The sequence below is a fragment of the Rhopalosiphum padi genome, chromosome 2, assembly GCF_020882245.1.
Source record: "Rhopalosiphum padi isolate XX-2018 chromosome 2, ASM2088224v1, whole genome shotgun sequence".
Classification (NCBI taxonomy): Eukaryota; Metazoa; Arthropoda; class Insecta; order Hemiptera; family Aphididae; genus Rhopalosiphum; species Rhopalosiphum padi.
Genome location: NC_083598.1, coordinates 20,104,431 through 20,123,992, shown reverse-complemented (window position 1 = coordinate 20,123,992; position 19,562 = coordinate 20,104,431). Strand labels below are relative to the sequence as shown.

Below are 19,562 nucleotides of genomic sequence, written 5' to 3'. Positions count from 1 at the left end.
TTTAAAACCTAAAAACCATTGTATATAAATTCATCACATGTGATAATGTACTGATGGTACTTTAAAATTCTATTAGATAAACAAATTTAAGCTTGAATAAACTTCTTGATAACCCCCCCCCCCCCGAAATTCTCGATTTAAATTTATTATGAGAAAACTAAAATTTCTAGTACCTGTAACCCCTTAACCCCCTCCCCAAAAAAAATTCAGGTCTAAGTACATCACTGACCCTGCTCTATGTAATATTAAATATTAATTTCATACAGTAGTATGGGAAAATTAGTATAAAATATTACTATTATAGTACTAAAGAAGATTAAAACCCAATTATTGATTCACTATATTTTGACATCTTAATCATCTTATTGTATACATTTTCTTTTGCTTATACATGAATGGTTTTGACTTAGTTAAAACTTAAAACACTAACGATACTTATTTAAAAAAATTATGTATATCTAAATATGCTAATATTTATTATTTATGTACTACCTATTTATTGATATTTTTTCTGAAAAGTGAATTAATTTAGATCTTCTATATTATTTATGATCTCTTATTCATAAAATGGTCTTCAATACTATCAGTCTTCAGACGACTAACGCTCATCAATCATCAAATACAAAACATATCTCCGTTCTTCACTCATGGTCGAACGAAGCCGTGATTTGCTCTTCTTAAAGTGCCGAATGTTCTTTCTTTTGTACAGTGTACTGTCAGAGGTAGTGACTATAAATATAATTACATTGATTGCAGTGAAATATCCTTATGTAGGCCTTCATGACTGTTTACCACGGCTTTAGAATTTAGATAGGATGGTTCATGGTTGCGTAACGAAAGAAGGAAAAATGAAGCATGAATGTTCTCTCCACTAAATACCTAGGATCTTAGAGCGCTCCCAGTGGATTTATATAATATCTAAAGCTGTGCTGTTTACCTCCTATTCAGAATTCGGATTGATATGAAATTGTTATCATTACTAAATATTTATATTTTAGAGTTTGGATTATATACGATTTACATTACAATTTACTAGCGATTTGCAAATGTAAAAATAAAATCAAAACGTTTTGTGTGTCATCATATACACAGACAATATCTACCACTTAAAGTACGCAATACCCATTTTAAAACAAAAGACTGCGCATTTAGCATTAAATTATGCTTAAAAGGTCAGATAATGTGTGCGAAATACTGCGCAACGTCGAAACGCTGTCAGTGTATTTTAATTTTTTAACATAGAAATAGATACCGTTCAACAGAATTTGTAAAGTAAATCGATAATGGTACTCTACCTACTTAAATAATTAGTTATCCTTTTTATGTATTACACATTCATGAGTTCCTACTTATATTTCGTAATAATAGCATAAAATTGTGTTTTTTTTTTCAATTTTCAACGTATTTTAGATTTACCATGTATTTGGATACAGATGATTTAGTGACGTCCAGTATAATTGCATTTGTAATCGCAATTGTAGTGTTTATTTTTAGTATTAAAGCATTCAGATGGTTTTTTCCTGAAAGTGATGTTGCTGACAAAGGTTTGTCATCTCATGTGTGGGTTGAAAAACCATCCTACATACTAAGTGTAAGTATTATTCAATCAGTCTGGGTTTATTTTTAACATAAGGTTTTAAAAACAAATTATTGATAATTATTTATTTATAGGATCCAAATGAATGTATTGTATGTGAAACATTAACACATGGATCTAAAGTTCGATACTGTGATAATTGTGGGATTTTCGTTGACTTAGTCTGTGTAAAAAAAGCTAACAAGCGAATATGTTGTAAGATCTTAAGTACTAATAGACCACCTAAGACTTTCACACACCACTGGACCAAATGTAATTCATTTTATAATTTTATATAGTTATTATTTAAATACTTTTGAAGTATTATTAATTATTTCAATTTTTTGCTATAGCTCTGTTAATTGATGTTACGTGTTGTGTTTGTTCCTCGGATGATGATACTGATAGTAATCTTGGACATTTTTTTCAATGTCTATGGTGTAGTAGGTTTTCACATGAAAATTGTATAGCTCAATTTATTCAGGTATCAGTTACTTTTTATTTTCTCAATAACTCCTTTTAATGTTAGCAATTATTATATTTAATCATTGAGAGATGTATGTTACATTTATACTGCTAAATATAATTATAATTGGAATTTCAAATTAGATTTTTAAACAAAATTACTTTATCAAAGATTTGTTGAAACATTAATAGATAATTATGATTACTTTTTTTGTTTTGCTAGTTATGTTTATTGTTTATTATAATTTGTTTATAGAAATGTGATTTTGGAATATATCGCAAATATATTATACCACCATTTTGTATAAAAACAAGTAATCGATTTAAAAATGTATCCAAGCAAACAATTGAAAAAGTTTTTCATCCTGGTTGGGAAAACTGGACACCATTAATCATATTTGGTAAATAATTATATAAAAAAATTCAATTTATTTTTAAAATATATTTTATGTAAAACTTTAGCAAACAAGAAGTCTGGTAATAATGATGGAACTTTAATAATTTCACATTTCCGGCGTCTACTAAATCCTATACAGGTATATGATGTCATTGACTGTCCCCCAGAAAAAGCTTTAGATTGGTTAAAAACCACACATCTGGAATGTGTTTTTGTCTTGGTTGCTGGTGGCGATGGTACAGTAGCTGGTGTATTAAACAGCATTCATAATTTACAACTAAAAGTAATTATAAATCCAGAATTGTTACATCAATGATACATAAATATTTTAATAATCAAATAAACATTTTCAGATAGATCCTGCCGTGGGTATTATACCACTTGGTACAGGCAATGACTTGTCTAGGATATTGGGATGGGGAACTTCGTATTCAGATTCTGATTGTTCTGGATTTATGAATTCTCTTGATAATGTTTCAGTTATAAAATTAGATAGGTTAATTTATATTTTTTTATCTTAATATAGAAGAGAAATTAACCAAGACTAATGCTGATTATTTTTTACTAGATGGAAAGTGAATATTTTGTCAAATGTGTTGAAAAAGATAAAAATAACAAACACTATTACAATGTATAACTATTTGGGAATCGGTTTGGATGCTCAAATAACATTGGATTTTCATCGTACTAGAAAGTCACCATTATATTTATTCAATAGTACACTATTGAATAAAATGATATATTTAGGTTGCGGAACACAACAATTTTTAGAACATCAGTGTCAAGGTCTGTCTGATATGATTGAGTTATACATGGATGAGAAGAGAATAGTTTTACCAGATATTGAATCCATTGTAATTGTGAATATTGAATCTTGGGGTGCTGGAGTAAATTTATGGGAATTAGGAGTTAATGATGGTAATGAGTTTGGTGCACAGTTTATTGATGATGGGTTGTTAGAAGTACTTGGTATACGATCTTCCATGCATATTGCACAATTAAAAATGGGGATTGCTGAACCTATTAGAATTGGTCAAGCATCTGTGATCAGAGTAAGTTATATGTTTATATTTGTATACAATTGAAACATTTGTATTGCTTGCTTATTATAAACATTTATTGACCGACAGGTTAAATTATTACAAAAATTACCAGTCCAGGTTGATGGTGAACCTTGGCTTCAACCAAAATGTGAATTTGTGCTTAAGCGGTGCAACCAAGCTACAGTTTTGAAGTTATCAAACATAATAATTTAATAAAGTAAAATAATTTTTTACACTATTATTATTTATCCGTCCTTTGTTTTTGGAGAGGCTTTTAAAAACATTAGCATGATTTATGGTATTACATATCACACATTTCATTGGTAATATTATTTATTATTTAGTTATTTTTAATAATTTAAGTGCACATCTTGTCTGTTTCTGAGATTAAAAGTTTTAAATGATGATCATTAAATATATTTCAAATGCAATTTAAGATAAATAAACCAATGATTGATGATGTCTGGTATTGTTTATATGAATCGTAAGACCCGTAATAGTAATATGATACTGTAAATTATGCTTAAAACATTCCTATATTTCAAAGAACTCATTGTACATGGATTAACTAATATTTTTAAATATTTGACTATTGTCTATTATTACTTTACATTTTGAATAAAAAAATGTTTAAATATTATAATTCAATAAACTATTTTTTTGCTTACAATAATTAAATATATATACCTATATTATATATTATAATATTATGTACTTATAAATTACAAAAAACTATAAATTAATGTATACAAATAAAGTGTAATTTATTAAGTTTAAAATATTGTATATAAGTAGGAATTATTTATTTTTATTTATTGCTATTGAAAATACAATTTATGTAATTGTAAATGAGTGTTTTAAAACCATGTAAAATATTGAATCTCCATAAAAAGCTTAGTTATTTAATTATTTATTAATTAAAAAAAATATCTGATTGTTATAAACTTATGTTTTACTTTTGATTTCCTGTGATTTATGTTTATTGTTAATGGCTGTTGAATTTGAAACATTATGTTATTATTATGTGTTTATTTGCTTGTTTTTTTTTTAAATAAAAGTAATAGAAAAGTTATTGTTAGTTGATATTTATTTACAATATATATATATATTAATTTTATACAAATAGTACGTATCATATCATTTTATAACAGTTTATAAAATGTTAAAAACTTAATGATTTTATCTGGCAGTGCCTGAATTTAATGTTAACTTGAGACCATTATCAGCCAATTTGTACAGGTAAGACACATCGTCTATGCGGTAGAATGATTCATGAGTAGTGATCCTCATAGTGCCTGTTGCAGTGTTTGAAAACCCTGTGACTAATGGTGCCAGTGACACCCTGATGTCTGATAGATGCGATACAGCAGATGCTAACCTCTTAGCTGATTCGTCTGCCTTGTGTTTCCAACAGCCAAACACAAAGTATAGGCGAGGTTGGCGCTTAACAAACGCCAGGAATCCAACAATGTCTTCAAACTTTACACCCAACAGCAACAGTGAACTAATGTCGTCCACCACCATATAAACAAAGCCGGTGGGGTGCTTATCCAACAACTCTTTCGCGCAGTCGACCAGGCTGTCAACGGACACGGCGGATTCGATGAACGCAAATCGCTTCTGATTGTACATCGATAGCAGGTTGTAATGGAACTTCACGCCTAGGTTCTGGTAGTGACCGTACGTGTCCCGGACACCAACCATGCACACGGGCCGATCGGTTTTGGTGAACACGTACCACATGTAAAACGATAGGATCACGTCTGCCTTAGCAGTGTCAGTCTCCTCGATGCACACGATCCGCCGGTCCAACATGTCAGGCCTGAGTACTAGCTGCAATTGTTCCAAAACGTCCACGTTTGACATCGCGTTGGCAGTTAGACGGTGTAGTGGAGCAGTGGACACCAAACTGTAGCATAAGCTTTAAGCCTATAGTAATTAGTAAGTAGCTACCAGCTAATAGTACTAACTCACGATTTTCGTTTACAAGTTATGCGCTATCAGGAAGTAAGAGCACGTGGACAACCAACTGCTATAGGCATAAATAGTAGTGACGTCACATTATCTATTGATAAGACCGACGGTTCGAAACATATAAAGACAATCTTCCATTTATTGTTTACTCAGTTTACTGGAATCTTAGATCTAAGACTGGAATGTGTTGTCCACGTTGCGATATCGTTGTAGCCTAGTAGAGCATGGGTGCCAAATCCGTAGCAAGTGAAAAAATAAAAATATTATTTCATATTTTAATTTTAGAAATTAATATTTAATAATGAGACCACGATGTAAATACCTTTTCATTTTTTGTTTAACTAAAAAACGAATCAGAAATTTAACGTTATGTTGGAAATTTATTGGAAATATAGGTAAAATATGAAATGCTATCTCTGAAGTGGCTGAAACTTACACTTTAAACATTAAAGAGCATTAGCTATATTATAACCTAGCCGCTAAAATAAATTTGGCACATATTTTGTCAATTAGTACTGATTATCTTAGAGATTCAACAAAATTAATTTTTCTACAGTAAATTTATATTTATCATTCTCAAAAAAAGCTATTTGCCTTTAAATCTGAACCACAGACAATGAAAGGCTGACCTCTAGACTTGCTCTGAGATCAAAGAACTCACTACCTCCATGAGCTGTGCCTCCATCATAGAGTAATTAGTATTACTCTATGGCCTCCATAGAACTTAATACTACCATCAGCTGTTTTTAGTGATTGCTATTGATAACGTTATCTACAGCTGCAAAGGCCCATCATAACAAAGACATAAATCATAAAGTAATAATAATTAAATTGATAGTTCATAAAAAATTGATGAATATTTAATTATTATTTTATAGAGTAGGTATTGAGTATCGACTATCGACACATTGAGTACTCACGAGTCACGAGTGGCCACTGGCTGATAGTCGTTCTATTGAGTGTAGATATCTATAGGTATTTCATCTATTCTGTACTATAGAAATATTGACATAATGACATATTATTATAGAAAATAAATTAAAAAATGAAACAAAAATATTAATACACAATTTATTAGGGATAGTAATGATAGTATAATAATTATTTGTTAAATAATTTATAATTATATATGTGTATAAGGATATCGAATTTGACTAATGAAGTGATGACTGCTTGTGAGTTGAGAGATTTGAGACTATTGACTAAGCACTTCGGACCATAAACCTATTAACTAATATCTAAGTTCTATATTTTGGTGAAAATATCAAAATAATAATATAATATACCTATTCATTTATTTTGTGATAACAAGTTCGTTTCCAGTTCGTTAGGCTTGTGAGTAATTTTCTTATCGTATGACTTTTTTGACCTTGGATTATCACAATTTGCCCTTCACCCCCCCTTTACGCCCTTTAGAACGATACACCGGCAATCGACACTCCGTTAAATACTTATATTATACTAAATTACCGATGAAGTATACATTCCCCCACGGCCGAGACGAATATTAATGTGTTAATCATGACCGAAACCCGAGGGGAAAGTTGATAAGTTAGTTGTTAGTTCATGTAAGGACGCCCGGGAACAACAAGCAATTCATTGAACTTCGACTACCTCTGTCTTGTTTTTTCCCGGTAAGGGTTTCTACCGTAGATATATTGAATTTTTTTCATTAGAATTTCCATAAGAGTTAAAATGTTTGGATTTTGTTGTCACCTTGACATTATGCACTAAATAAATTACCGATAGGGTAGATGATTATTACTTGTTTAATGTTGTTAAGAATATGTAGAATTATTTTAATAAGTTGCAGTAATATTTACTGATAAATTTGGCTATTTTTTTTTATGAATAATTTTGTTCTTTTACCAGGCCGTGTTTTGCAGAACAGTAATACAATGGCAGCCAATGATAAAAGTAAAAAGTTTTCACGATGGTATTTCGGTGGAATTGGTTCGGCTGGTGCTGCATGTTGTACACATCCACTGGACTTGCTCAAGGTAAATATTAAACGAGTATTAACGACTGGATCAACTATTTTGAAACTGATATACAGGTGCATTTACAAACACAACAAGAAGGAAAAATTTCTGTCGGCCGTTTAGCAATGAAAATCATCAGAGAACAAGGAGTATTCTCGCTGTATACAGGTATTTCAGCGTCATTGTGTCGACAACTGTCATATTCAACCGTGCGATTTGGAATATATGAGGTATTGTATTTAAGTGTTTGGTCAAACTCTAAAATTTGTTGAAAATTTTATTTAATTTTAGGTTGGAAAACAAGCAATGACCAAACCTGGTGAAAACGTTCCATTCTATAAAACAGTGTTGTTGGCTTCCGCTGCCGGGGCGGCTGGTGGGTTTGTTGGAACCCCAGCTGATATGGTTAACGTACGAATGCAGAATGATGTAAAGTTACCACTGGAAAACCGCAGAAAGTATGAGTGTGATGAAATACTAACATTTTATTTATTCAGTATTCACATTGTATTAACAAAGCTTTGGTGTGCATATATTTATTAGTTTAACATGAAACCTTCACGATTTGAATCCATTTGATTTGTGCATTGTATCAACTTCTGTAGAAAAAACAAAGTTTTGGGTGTCAATATTCAATCCAACACATGGATGTTTATGAAAAACTTTGAATACAGAAAGTATTATTTATTGAGATGAGATATAGATGTGAAACAATAAACGCTTAAACAGATAAACCTCATTAATCATCACATTTAAATGATTTCTTTTAATAAAGTAAAAAGTAAATTTTAATACAATTTAATGGTTTTAGTTACAAACATGCTTTTGATGGTTTTATACGTGTTTGGCGAGAAGAAGGGTTTACCAGATTATTTTCGGGTGCATCAACAGCTACAATGCGTGCTGTTTTAATGACTGTTGGACAGTTATCATTCTATGATCAAGTCAAACAATTATTATTATCATCAGGTTATTTTGGTGACAACTCCACTACACACTTTTTATCTAGTCTTACTGCTGTGAGTGGAACACAATTTAAACTATTTTTTGATGCAATTTTCATTATTTAATAAATCTGCAGGGTGCTGTTGCAACAACTCTAACTCAACCCTTGGATGTGTTAAAAACTCGAGCAATGAATGCTAAACCAGGCGAATTTTCAGTATGTTTTAATTAAATAATAACAATTTATAATGATACGTTTGTTTTTAATTTAAATTGAATTCATTTTCTAGGGTACACTCGATTTAGTTAGATATACTGCCAAACTAGGACCGATGGGATTCTTTAAGGTAAAATTATTACTCTTGTAAAATATTTTTATGTAATTTTGTATTTTTGTTTAGGGTTATGTTCCAGCGTTTGTGAGATTGGCTCCTCAAACAATTCTTACATTTGTCTTCTTGGAACAATTACGATTGAACTTCGGTTACTCTAAAGCATAGTTTATTACGATAACAAAATCATATTTCTATGCAATATTTTTGTTGGATATTCATGCTATTGATAAAATATTTTATATATTCATTCTTCAACAATACTTTACATGCAATTAATACTAGGTACCAATATTATTTTTGTAAATTAATGCTGAACAAATTTTAATATAAGTATTTTGGAGGGGCTAAATAATTTATTTGTATTTAAGCTGTAAGCAGTGTTCATGAATAGCATTTTTAATACCTCTATATTAAGAAAATCTAATACATTTAAATAACTTATAGACTTTGTAACCAAAGCAATAAGTTTTGCAACAAAATCAAAATGTTTGTTTTTGAATCTAATAATAATAAGGAAATTATTTATAGGTACATATTATTACAATAACAACATAGTAAAATTGTGGAATTTTCATTTTATTGATGCGTATGAATTTTCTTAAGAATCAATAACTTAGTAACACATTTATATTGTATAATTATATGTTTCTGTAACTAACATGTGTATACTTTGAATAATTTCTGAACTTCCAAAAGTTGCCAAATTTTAATTTGTTAATTTATATTAACATTCCTCAAGTCTTTTAGTATAAATAGATTTTTTTGATACAATAACATAATATAGACTAAATGAATAAATGATATTTAATTTTTAATTTGGGTCCAACTTTAATTTACAATAAAATTGTAAAAATTCATTAATAATGGGCCTTAAATATCTTTAATTTACTTTAATAGAAACTGTAACAAAATGTCTTATTTTTTAAAAACTAACAGTAATTAGTCTTATTATTTTTGTTATTGATATATATTTTTTTTAATTATGACTAAGTTAAGAAATATTATCATTCCTCCTAAAAAATATTAATAGAGAAGTATACGATTTTTTGTTTTAACCATAAAATGTTTAATTTTGTATGTGAAATGAATTTGATCTAATACCATATAAAAATATAAAAATTCATTTTTACTAGTAACAGGTTTATTAATTACCAAATAGATCAGGTTTATGCAATAATAAATGTAATTATCTTAAAATGTTTAAAAAACTATTGTATTTTATTATTTATTTAAGAACTGTTAATCATTGTTTTAGATTTATAGTGTTATGATTTATGAATGATTATAGTTTTTGTTTTTCTGATGTAAAATATTGTAACTTTATTATTTCGGAATTTACTACAAAAAACTAAATTTTATTGTTATAAGTTTGATTTTAAATACTTAATACAGTAATTATTCTAGTTTTACAACTAAAGATACCAATAAAAATAAAAATTCAGGTTTATTCGGTATTGTTTTATTAACAAATATATTTTTTGCATTTACTAATGTTATTTAATTAAATTTTAAATTAGTAAATATTCATAAAATATTTTATTAATATTTTATTTTAAATAGTTTCAAAGTACCGGATTATTTTCTACTGCATACCTATAATAGTGTTTTATAATATTATATTATATTTATGTAGATATATTATACTAAAATGTAAAAATTGTGTTTGATGATTTCGACTATAGACTATAGTACTGCGGTTCACAACCTTGTATCCACGTGTCTATTTAGTACTTACATAGTTAGAACATTTTTAAGTAGGTACTACTTTATCAAATTACCTTTTTCTTTGTTTATCAAAAATGTACCATATTACATGTATAGGTAGAATTTTATTTTATTAGAAACTACATAATTATGTAAATACAGGTATATTTAATGGCTTAATATTTATTGTGTAAAATATTTTAGATCTTTTTGCCTTGTGGTTTTAAAGTTATCTTTGGAGCAGTGTCACTATTTTGGTCAATACATGATTCTTTTGCCAAAATAGCATCTGGAACGTTTTTTATATATAATCTTCTTCGAAAGGGTATATGATTCATTTTATTCCTGAATTAAACTCAGAAAAATATTGTGAAATGTAGTCTTAATAGCGATTATATATGTTCCAAAATGTCTGTAATTTGGATTCGACTGCTGATATTTGTCTACCCTTAATTTATTTATTGTCGATTTTCGTGTTGTCGATATGTATAGAGTGTTCTATGACCGAGGATTTGCCCTTGCAATATCTCCTGAAATGGCTGAAATAATGATGTCATTAGATGTCATCATTATGTTTTTTTTAAAGACTCATGGGGACCAGGACTACAAATATTTCATATTTTTATTAAATTTACTGTTTTTGTAAAAAAAGTTAAAAAATAATTTTTTATTTAGTTATTACTTATTTTCAAAAAAAAAAAAATCAAATATAGCCATTTTGTAGAGTTTATTTTACTGAAAATCTTAACATTTCAACATTTTATTCTCATTAGTATCAATAGTATCATGATTTTTAATATTATTTTTAGTTTTGAGAATATTTTTGTTCTATTATACTGGAACGAGCCCGCGAACACCATGTTTGATAACACTGGCACATATGGTATTAAATACTTCACAGCTTTTCTCGAAACTAGTGCTTTTAACAAATAAATTAAAATATGAAATACTTATAATTCTTGTCCCCGCGAGTCTCATAAAAAAACAACAACAAAATTATGTTATCTCCATTGTTTCAGGAGATATCGCAATGGGTAAATACTAAATCCTCATGAGACTCTGTATATAAAATCAGCTAACATAAATTATTTCATTTGAATTATGATCCATTTCATTTATTTTTTTTATAAAAGGATTAGGGAAATTTTTTTTTTGCGTACCACCTATGAGCTTTCCGCATGCTACTAGTGAAAGTAAAATTATTATTTATCTGCGTCGAGTCCTTTGAACAGTAACAACAACGTTTTGTAAATATTGCAACTTGCAAGTTTCACGTTTGAAATAATAATACATAGGTAGGTACCATCGTGGTTACCTGCAGGGCTGCAGCACGCCTATTATTCAAATTCAAATATTGTATTATTTATTATCCATGATATGTATATAGTATATATATACATATTACACCGATTCGGATAATAATATACTATTAGAATTATTATTACAATAGTATGAGAAATGATTAGAAATAATTTAAGGAAACAAGTAGGAATTAAATATATGTCGACATAATGGTAAAGGTTAGGTATAGTCAGGTAGCTTTTGCAGTGCAAATATGCAGGTGGCTTGGATGTCCAATTTAAAAATTAGGGCTTATAGACTGTAAATATAGAGTACTATTAGTTTCTAATTCTAATAATAATTTATAGTATCTAAACTTTTATTATTTTTAGAAAATTATATGAAGAGGAGAGGGGGCTGAAGTTCCCACAAAAACTTTGGATTATTTACGCACAAATTGATTGAAGAACGTTGAATATATTTGTTGATCGTATATTTAAAATAAAATATTCACTTTAAATGTAATGGTATTTTGCTAACTAAACAAAAAAAAATTACAAAATTTTTTTTTTGTTTTTTTAAGCTTACGTTACAAACTTATGACGTCATAACTAACAATTTTATAATAGAATTAATTAATTAATGCATATTAGTTATTTACCTATAAGTTTATAAATTAGTACATACTATAATGGCTAATCGATTGGTATAATATCGATCAATCGTGATAGGAATAAAGACATTCAAGTAGGTACCTATATATTTGTAGACGAATTAACGAACTTATGAATAATCAAAAATTTAAATATTTTTATATTTATTACTAGCGTACATGATACATTCACAAAATAATAGGTAAGTACCTGCTATAATTTCAAAAATATTTAACAATAGTCAATTGGTATTGAACTATTGAGTTATAATAGGTATATACCGTATAGGTACTTACCTAATAAATTATGTTTTGAACTTTTATCCAAATTTTTCGCAAGGTGCTAAGTTTAAAAAGCAAACGGTAACACTGCAAACTATATGTAAAATGTATATATAGTATGAATATGGTCTAGAATTATCATTGGTATGAGTATATATGTCTATATATTACATCGATGTGTTTAAGAATAATAAATGGCAGTAGGTACCTACTACGCGATTTGCGACGTCTGTACAGTTTATCATACTTATATATAGGCACCTATTATTTTTATTTATACAAGTATTTTAGACATAAACAAGTAGACGGGAAGAATCGATAAACCTTATTTAAAGCGATTGGAAATCGGCGGAAACAGCACGGAAGCCGGAACGGGCGATGGAATTTCGTCTCTGGAGTGTGGAACGACAGTCGATTGATTGATGGGTGGTAAACTTCCTAGGTCCTTTTCCCAGTCGAAGCCAGCCGCCAAGCTCTCGTTGCTGTAACGAATAGACAGTGACGAGTGCAAATTAGCATATTTTTATTTATTAATTCAGTGGCGCAGAGGTACCTATAATGTAATATGCAGATATTTATGTTATTATATATTAAATTATGTTTTGTAGGTTTGAAATTTCATCATAACGTTCAGAACGTTCACCCACGACTTAACCATCAACCACCCACCCAACCAATTATAAGTCATAATCAAGATATAATATCACAACTGTCCAATTGACAACACATGAAAATATTATAATAAATTAATTTCAACGCTACTGAACAAATAATATTGTTAGGAAAACGATTTTGTCACATATTAAATTTAAAAAAAATATTAATATAAATATTCGTAAGTTTAGAACTAATTTTGCACAATCAGGACCATATGATGTTTTTATAAATTTCTGTATTAAATTTAAAATTAATCTGCAAGACTTTTATAGTCCCCTTAGTTAAGAAACATGTTGTCGATAGTTCGATACCATTATAAATTCATCAATAAAATGTAAAAATATAAACATTGTACATAATATAAATTATGATTAAGTTGAAATTTGTTAAGATTTTGATTGTATAAATTTATTAATCTATTTTACTATAGTTATGAACATTAATCTCTTTAAATGTAAATTCAACTTGCATGCTTGAGTTAGAAAGGTAATTATTTTATTTTATTAGAACTCTCATCTCCGCACAGCCATTGGTTCGGAGGTGACCAATTCTTTTTGTTATAATGATAATTTTGTATTCAGTATTACTGTTGTAGTTGGAAATTTTATTCAATAAATAAATAAACAATAATAAATAAATATTCAAATGGTAGGTATACAAAAATAATAAAAAAAAACCACTTCATAATATGCTTATTTATGTGTATATAAGATTTTGTCTTAGTGGTATATATAAAATATAATAACTAATAAGTATATACATAATGATTCGCCTAGAATGATCACTCCATTTTCTTCTTTACTATAATAAATTTATTAAAATTCCAATTTTTGAAATTTTAAGTAGATTTACTCAAGGATAATTTTTTTAAATTTGTATTAGGAATGATTAAAATTTTTGTTTTATTCAAGAAATGTAATATACAAATTGTACTATACACATTTTTTTTTTAAAATAAGAATTAACAATTTTCATTGTAAATTGTTCAAAAAGTGATTTTTGTAAAATTTTGATGGGTGCATCATCTAAACCAAAATAAATCGAATGAAAAGTTTTTGAGTTATTAAAATTAATGTTCTAATAATAATGATCTGATAGTTGATAGTAGTACTACCTTATACCTATATAGCGGGTTAACAAAAATATAAAATAAATTTAGTATTTCATTTTGTATACTTATTAGTTATTATTATTATACTCAGACAATTTTTACAAATCATAAAATAGATTATTATTTATAAATTTACTTATAAATCTTAGATATTACGGGCAAAGTTAAATACCTCAAAAATAACTAGTCGATAGTTTCAAATAAGTCAGCTGCTTACAATTTACTGGAAAAAGGGGATTATGAATTATGATTTATAAAAAAAAAGCTGGAATCGCCACATGAAACTCTTTAAATGATATAAAAATTTAAGTATTCTTAAAATTTTTAAAAACCAAAATTTAAGTTGATTCATTATTTAATGAAAAATGGGGGTGAGTATATTTGGTGAATTATTCTGTGTACAGCTTTAGATACCTCGAAGTTGTGCATAGTCTCGATTCTGGTGTAATCGGCTGACCACGGCTTTCAGCGATATACGTCCCATTTTTGTCCGGCTGGTCGTCGATGGTTGCTTTCTCGAAACTGCAATTTAATTAACACAATCTAGTCAATAACACATAATACGTATTATACAAAACATGTATTAACAATTAACATGTTATACATATAGTATTTTTGTAGTATGTATTATTGTTTATGATAATATAAATTGTAGGTACACTAAGTTTAGACAACTGAGTAATGAGTATAATTATTATAAGCGAGTAAACTATAGGACAAGATATTCTACAGTACATAGTACAAATATTATTTCGGTGACCGTGAGTAACTAGGTATATTATAATCAGGGCCTCTAATTTAAGAGATGTATACAGCGTCTACATTAATAATTATTTCAACAATTTTTAACTTTTTTGAAAATATTATTTTTACATAACTTAATGTATTTGCAAAACATCATTTTTGAAAAAAATATGATATTTTTACAATTTTTAATCGTAATTTTTTTTTACTATTTAATTACGGGGACTAGGTTATTAAATTAAGTAATAAAATATTGTATTTGTTTATTTATTTATTTGTATTGTTGCCGTATTAGTACATATATAGGTATTTATTGAAATATTTATAATTATTTATAAACTTAAATTATTGACAAATTATTACGAGTACTGTCACATATTTTATATTTATTGACTTATTATTAGGGCTCGGATTTACATGTATTTATGAAACCAAAATATGTACATAGATATGTGCTAAAAAATCAAAATATGTAATTTATACTAATATGATTTATTTATTAATATCTAATTATATAATATATCCATATGAGTTTATTCTAATGAAATAAATTATATTTTAAATAGTAAAATTATTTTTAAAATAAGGTGTTACAAATTATAAAATATAAGTAAAAAAAGTTAAAAATTTTTTAATTATTTTGATTACAATTTATGATAACAGCCATTTTGAAATTTTGAAATTCAAAAGATCTTCGATTTGGTCGTAAAGTTGCCTTATACCGACTAAATGATCTTTCGGCTTCCACTGATGTTATTGGATAGTATTGCATTTTGACTATGTCTGAAGGAGTAAGTTATATTTACCGTAGATTAAGTTCAATAATTGGTATTATTTTGTTACTATTTTGTAATTTTGGAAATATGGGAAATTGTCTGTATTGAAAAATACAATCGTATATAATTAATAATTATTAAAAAATAGTAAATGAACAAATTGTCAAAATATGTAGGAAAAAATGGAATTATTGAGAAATATGTAAAATCATGTATTTATGGCAAAATATGTAAAAGTATGTAAAATAAAATATAGTTAATTTCATTGGAAATCCCTTGAAACGAATTTATCACTCACCTAAATTAATTTATCAAGTCACAGTAAAAATATGTATTTAAATATAAATCTGAGCCCTACTTATTATTATAAATGTATTTATTTTTCCTATAGTATAAAGGTGGACTTGAGGTGTAATGTGTACATATTATTTTTAATTCAAAAAAAGAAAATCAATGTTAGAGATTCAAACTAGAAATTGACTAACTATATCTATCTGAGGTGATTCCAATACACGAGGGTCACTACCCATAAAGTAAAAGTAGGAAATAATTTGAGTAACCGTTAAAAAAATAAATGGATGGCAATTCGAATGTGGTTGGTGAAATGCAGTCAACGTGCGCCACGGCTATATAGGTAACATTGATTTTAAATACTGTTTATAATTATTTTAAATAGTTGTTTCCGTTTGAATATTGTCAATAACAATAGTCAAGAGCAAGTACAGGGATTTTTTTAGGGGATGGATTAGGGGTTACTAGGCTACCTGAATTTTTAATTTAGCGTACCTACCTTTTGTCGATTGACTGCATAGCAGATGTCAGTGGTATGGTGTTTACGTCCGTGTTGTACGAGTTGGCGTGTATTTCTTGCTGATACGACCGATACAGCTCTTTCAAATCGGTCGGCAACGGCACGTTTTGACCTGATAAATCAGAAATCCAACCAGCATAAAATTTGTATTGAGATACATAATGACGGTAATATTTTAAACATAGACGGGAACAGCTCTATCAAAGTATAACAAAGTATTATAATACGTATAGTAAAAATAATTATCGTAGTAATGAAGTGGTAAGTACATACAAATTATATGCTTAAGAGTTTAATAATTTTATCTAACTATACAGCTGGTACTGTGGTAATTCTTAAACTATTTGTGAAAGTATCCTCTTTTTGGACAAGCAATAAATAATATTATATGGTGACACTAGTTATAGGCCAAATGTTACAGAAAACGATGATCGAAGATAAATCATTTCGAGTGAATGGTCCATCCCACAGTCCTCGGTGAGCCCGAAAATAGTCGAGGTATTAAACATCACAGTTCTAGTACCTATCTAGTGTTCTCGTTTATAAAATATAAATATTATATAATATGTTTGTAATTCTAACAATTTTTCCAATTTTAATAGTCTCCAAAACAGTAAGTACCTATAACTATATAAATAGCTAAAGGGAATCATTTTATTTCACATTCTACATAATATTCAACCTTCAGCAGGTCCAACTACAAGAACACTTCGATTCCGGAACACATTGAATATTATTATACTATATACCTTCGATGATCTGCCGCTGTTTCGTGATGATGTCGTCGGTAATGCGCTGTTGTCGGTGCATCTTATGCAAAAGATCTCCTCTGCGACGCAGCTCGTACGACTCGACTAGCCGTTCACCTTGCAACGCCATTTTGTCGGCTTCCAATTCGTGCACGCGACATATTAACGAGAGCAGCTCGCGTTCCGTCTCAGAGTCTAACCGTTTTGGAAGATTCTAGAGGAGAAAAAAGGTTTTTTTAAAATCATACTCTCGGTTTTTCTTCAAACACCAATTAGAGTTTGTCGCTCGCATATTACATTTTCTAGGGCCACTGCCTGTTGCCTGACTGTGTCCAGTTCGCTAACGGTCTTGGACCTGAGCGCCACGTACCTTTCCTGTTCGTGTTCAATGTAACTCAGATCCGACCACGCCTGGTGCATGTTTAGCTGGTCGTTGTCAAAAGAATCTGCATCTGCATAATATATACATAAAATATCATATTACATTGTTGTTTCAATAGTTATATTTAAATATGTTTCACGTTGCAGTATAGCCGTAGAGGTATATACTTATTATACTATACTATATAATATTATGCGTATATATACTTATATATTAGTAGCGTGCGGTGTTATTTTATATTGGGTAAGCGCTAAAATACAATTTCAAGTTAAAATTAAAAAAGGGTATTTTATCAATAAAAATTAGAATCTAAAAAATGTATTTATACATTAAATATTTATAAAATTCATCTTTATTGTTTTAAAAATTCGCATATAACTTTATCATAAAATTATGGTTTATTTTTTTCTCTACACAGGTGTTCATTTTCGATTGAAATTAACGATAAAGAACTATCCTCAAGTCTGTCTTGTCTTTGTGTAGATCTTTGGTACAATTTGATTAGTTTTAAAGCCGAAAAAGATAGTTCAATTGAGGCCGCTGTACCAGGAATAGTTAAAATTAGTTGACCGAGTTTAAATACTTCTTGGAATGCCGATAATAAATCGATCATCTTAATTTTTTTGACTAAATCATAAGGATTAGGTAGTATTTAAAAATACTTCAGATGTATATAATGCAATCAATGCTCTTTATAGTCTAATAAAATCAAATATTTCTTCGAAATTGGACCCTCGAAAGTTTTCTAGCACAGAATTTAGAAATTTATCATGTAGTTTGAATATTTTACTATATATTTGGATCAAATAATGATAAAAATTCGAATTTATTTTAAACTAGTGGTTGGCAACCGTCGGTCCGCCGGTCGCATCCGGTCCGTACGGGCCACTTTAAATTCTAGCATGATGAAATTTTTTTTTATATGCATATTATTATTTTAATATTTTTGACAGTATTTTTCATAATAAATAATTTAAGAACATAAAATTTTTATTTTTGTTTGGCCCTCGAACTCATTTTAAATTGTGAATGTGGCCCGTGAGTACAAAAAGGTTGCCGATCACTTCAAAAATCAAATCGTGCTTGCCAATTTGTTAATAATATGTTATCAAATATTTCATTAAAAAAGTATATCGTAAAAGGTTTTCGTGTCTGTTAATCCTAGACTACGTCTTTTACGTTGTTGCTAAAAATCTCTTTTATTTAATAAAACTGTTACCCACAACGTTTCAAATAGATTCAACCTATTATTTTGCAGTTGATATTTAATTTCTTCAATTTTTTTCAAAATAATATTGTCATTTGTAAATTTACCGGTATAATATAATAAAAGTTTAAGAAAATAACCCGAAACATGCAACGGAAAAATATTGGATTTACGTTTTTATAACATCGATAATCGCTCGGTATAATGCTTCAATCACTACAAAATAACGCGGATATCCCTTTCTACCGTAACCGGTAATTCCTATAACAATGATACGAGCAATCTAAAGTACGAACGCTTCTGTAAAAAATTGCCTATACTAAAAAATGCATTTGATTTCTTTCGAAAAAACTTGGCAATTTTTCTTTAAATTGAATAGTCAAATAAGAATTAATATAAAAAATTATAATTTTAATGTGTGCGTAGCTCTGTTGCTTTAAACATTTTTTTTAAATGTTAAGATTTTTATTTCTTCCTTTTTGGCCGGGC

At 28.3% G+C, this 19,562-nt stretch overlaps 4 protein-coding genes across 5 annotated transcripts in view; 2 read left to right on the top strand and 2 right to left on the bottom strand.

The window, feature by feature from the left end:
* The first annotated feature begins 978 nt into the window (after nt 1–978).
* LOC132920181 (diacylglycerol kinase epsilon-like) lies at nt 979–3,725 on the top strand. Of its 2 annotated transcripts, none has more exons than XM_060982354.1 (9): nt 979–1,272; nt 1,411–1,591; nt 1,672–1,849; nt 1,930–2,060; nt 2,298–2,442; nt 2,504–2,721; nt 2,792–2,934; nt 3,007–3,490; nt 3,569–3,725. In XM_060982354.1, the coding sequence occupies exons 2-9, from the start codon at nt 1,418–1,420 to the stop codon at nt 3,692–3,694; spliced, it is 1,599 nt and encodes a 532-aa protein (XP_060838337.1). In that variant the 5' UTR covers nt 979–1,272; nt 1,411–1,417; the 3' UTR covers nt 3,695–3,725. The 2 variants fall into 2 exon arrangements, with proteins under 2 accessions (XP_060838337.1, XP_060838336.1); XM_060982353.1 differs by having other exon boundaries at nt 979–1,286.
* An 825-nt stretch (nt 3,726–4,550) lies between these two features.
* LOC132920184 (uncharacterized) lies at nt 4,551–6,628 on the bottom strand. The gene has a single exon (XM_060982356.1). The coding sequence runs from the start codon at nt 5,345–5,347 to the stop codon at nt 4,661–4,663; it is 687 nt and encodes a 228-aa protein (XP_060838339.1). The 5' UTR covers nt 5,348–6,628; the 3' UTR covers nt 4,551–4,660.
* A 228-nt stretch (nt 6,629–6,856) lies between these two features.
* On the top strand, nt 6,857–10,603 carry LOC132920183 (mitochondrial dicarboxylate carrier). The gene is made up of 8 exons (XM_060982355.1): nt 6,857–7,089; nt 7,328–7,455; nt 7,512–7,667; nt 7,729–7,895; nt 8,249–8,456; nt 8,519–8,599; nt 8,673–8,729; nt 8,784–10,603. Exons 2-8 carry the CDS (start codon nt 7,354–7,356, stop codon nt 8,880–8,882), a joined length of 870 nt encoding a protein of 289 aa, XP_060838338.1. The 5' UTR covers nt 6,857–7,089; nt 7,328–7,353; the 3' UTR covers nt 8,883–10,603.
* A 1,579-nt stretch (nt 10,604–12,182) lies between these two features.
* LOC132922519 (kinesin-like protein KIF19) overlaps nt 12,183–19,562 on the bottom strand; it is a 47,839-nt gene continuing 40,459 nt past the window's right edge. The window contains exons 9-13 of the mRNA XM_060986085.1: nt 17,782–17,936; nt 17,485–17,698; nt 16,715–16,847; nt 14,819–14,926; nt 12,183–13,118 (exon numbers count right to left, since the gene is read on the bottom strand). Of these exons, the coding sequence (XP_060842068.1) occupies nt 12,962–13,118; nt 14,819–14,926; nt 16,715–16,847; nt 17,485–17,698; nt 17,782–17,936 (767 nt within the window). The 3' untranslated portion in view covers nt 12,183–12,961. The remainder of the gene's footprint in view (nt 13,119–14,818; nt 14,927–16,714; nt 16,848–17,484; nt 17,699–17,781; nt 17,937–19,562) is intronic.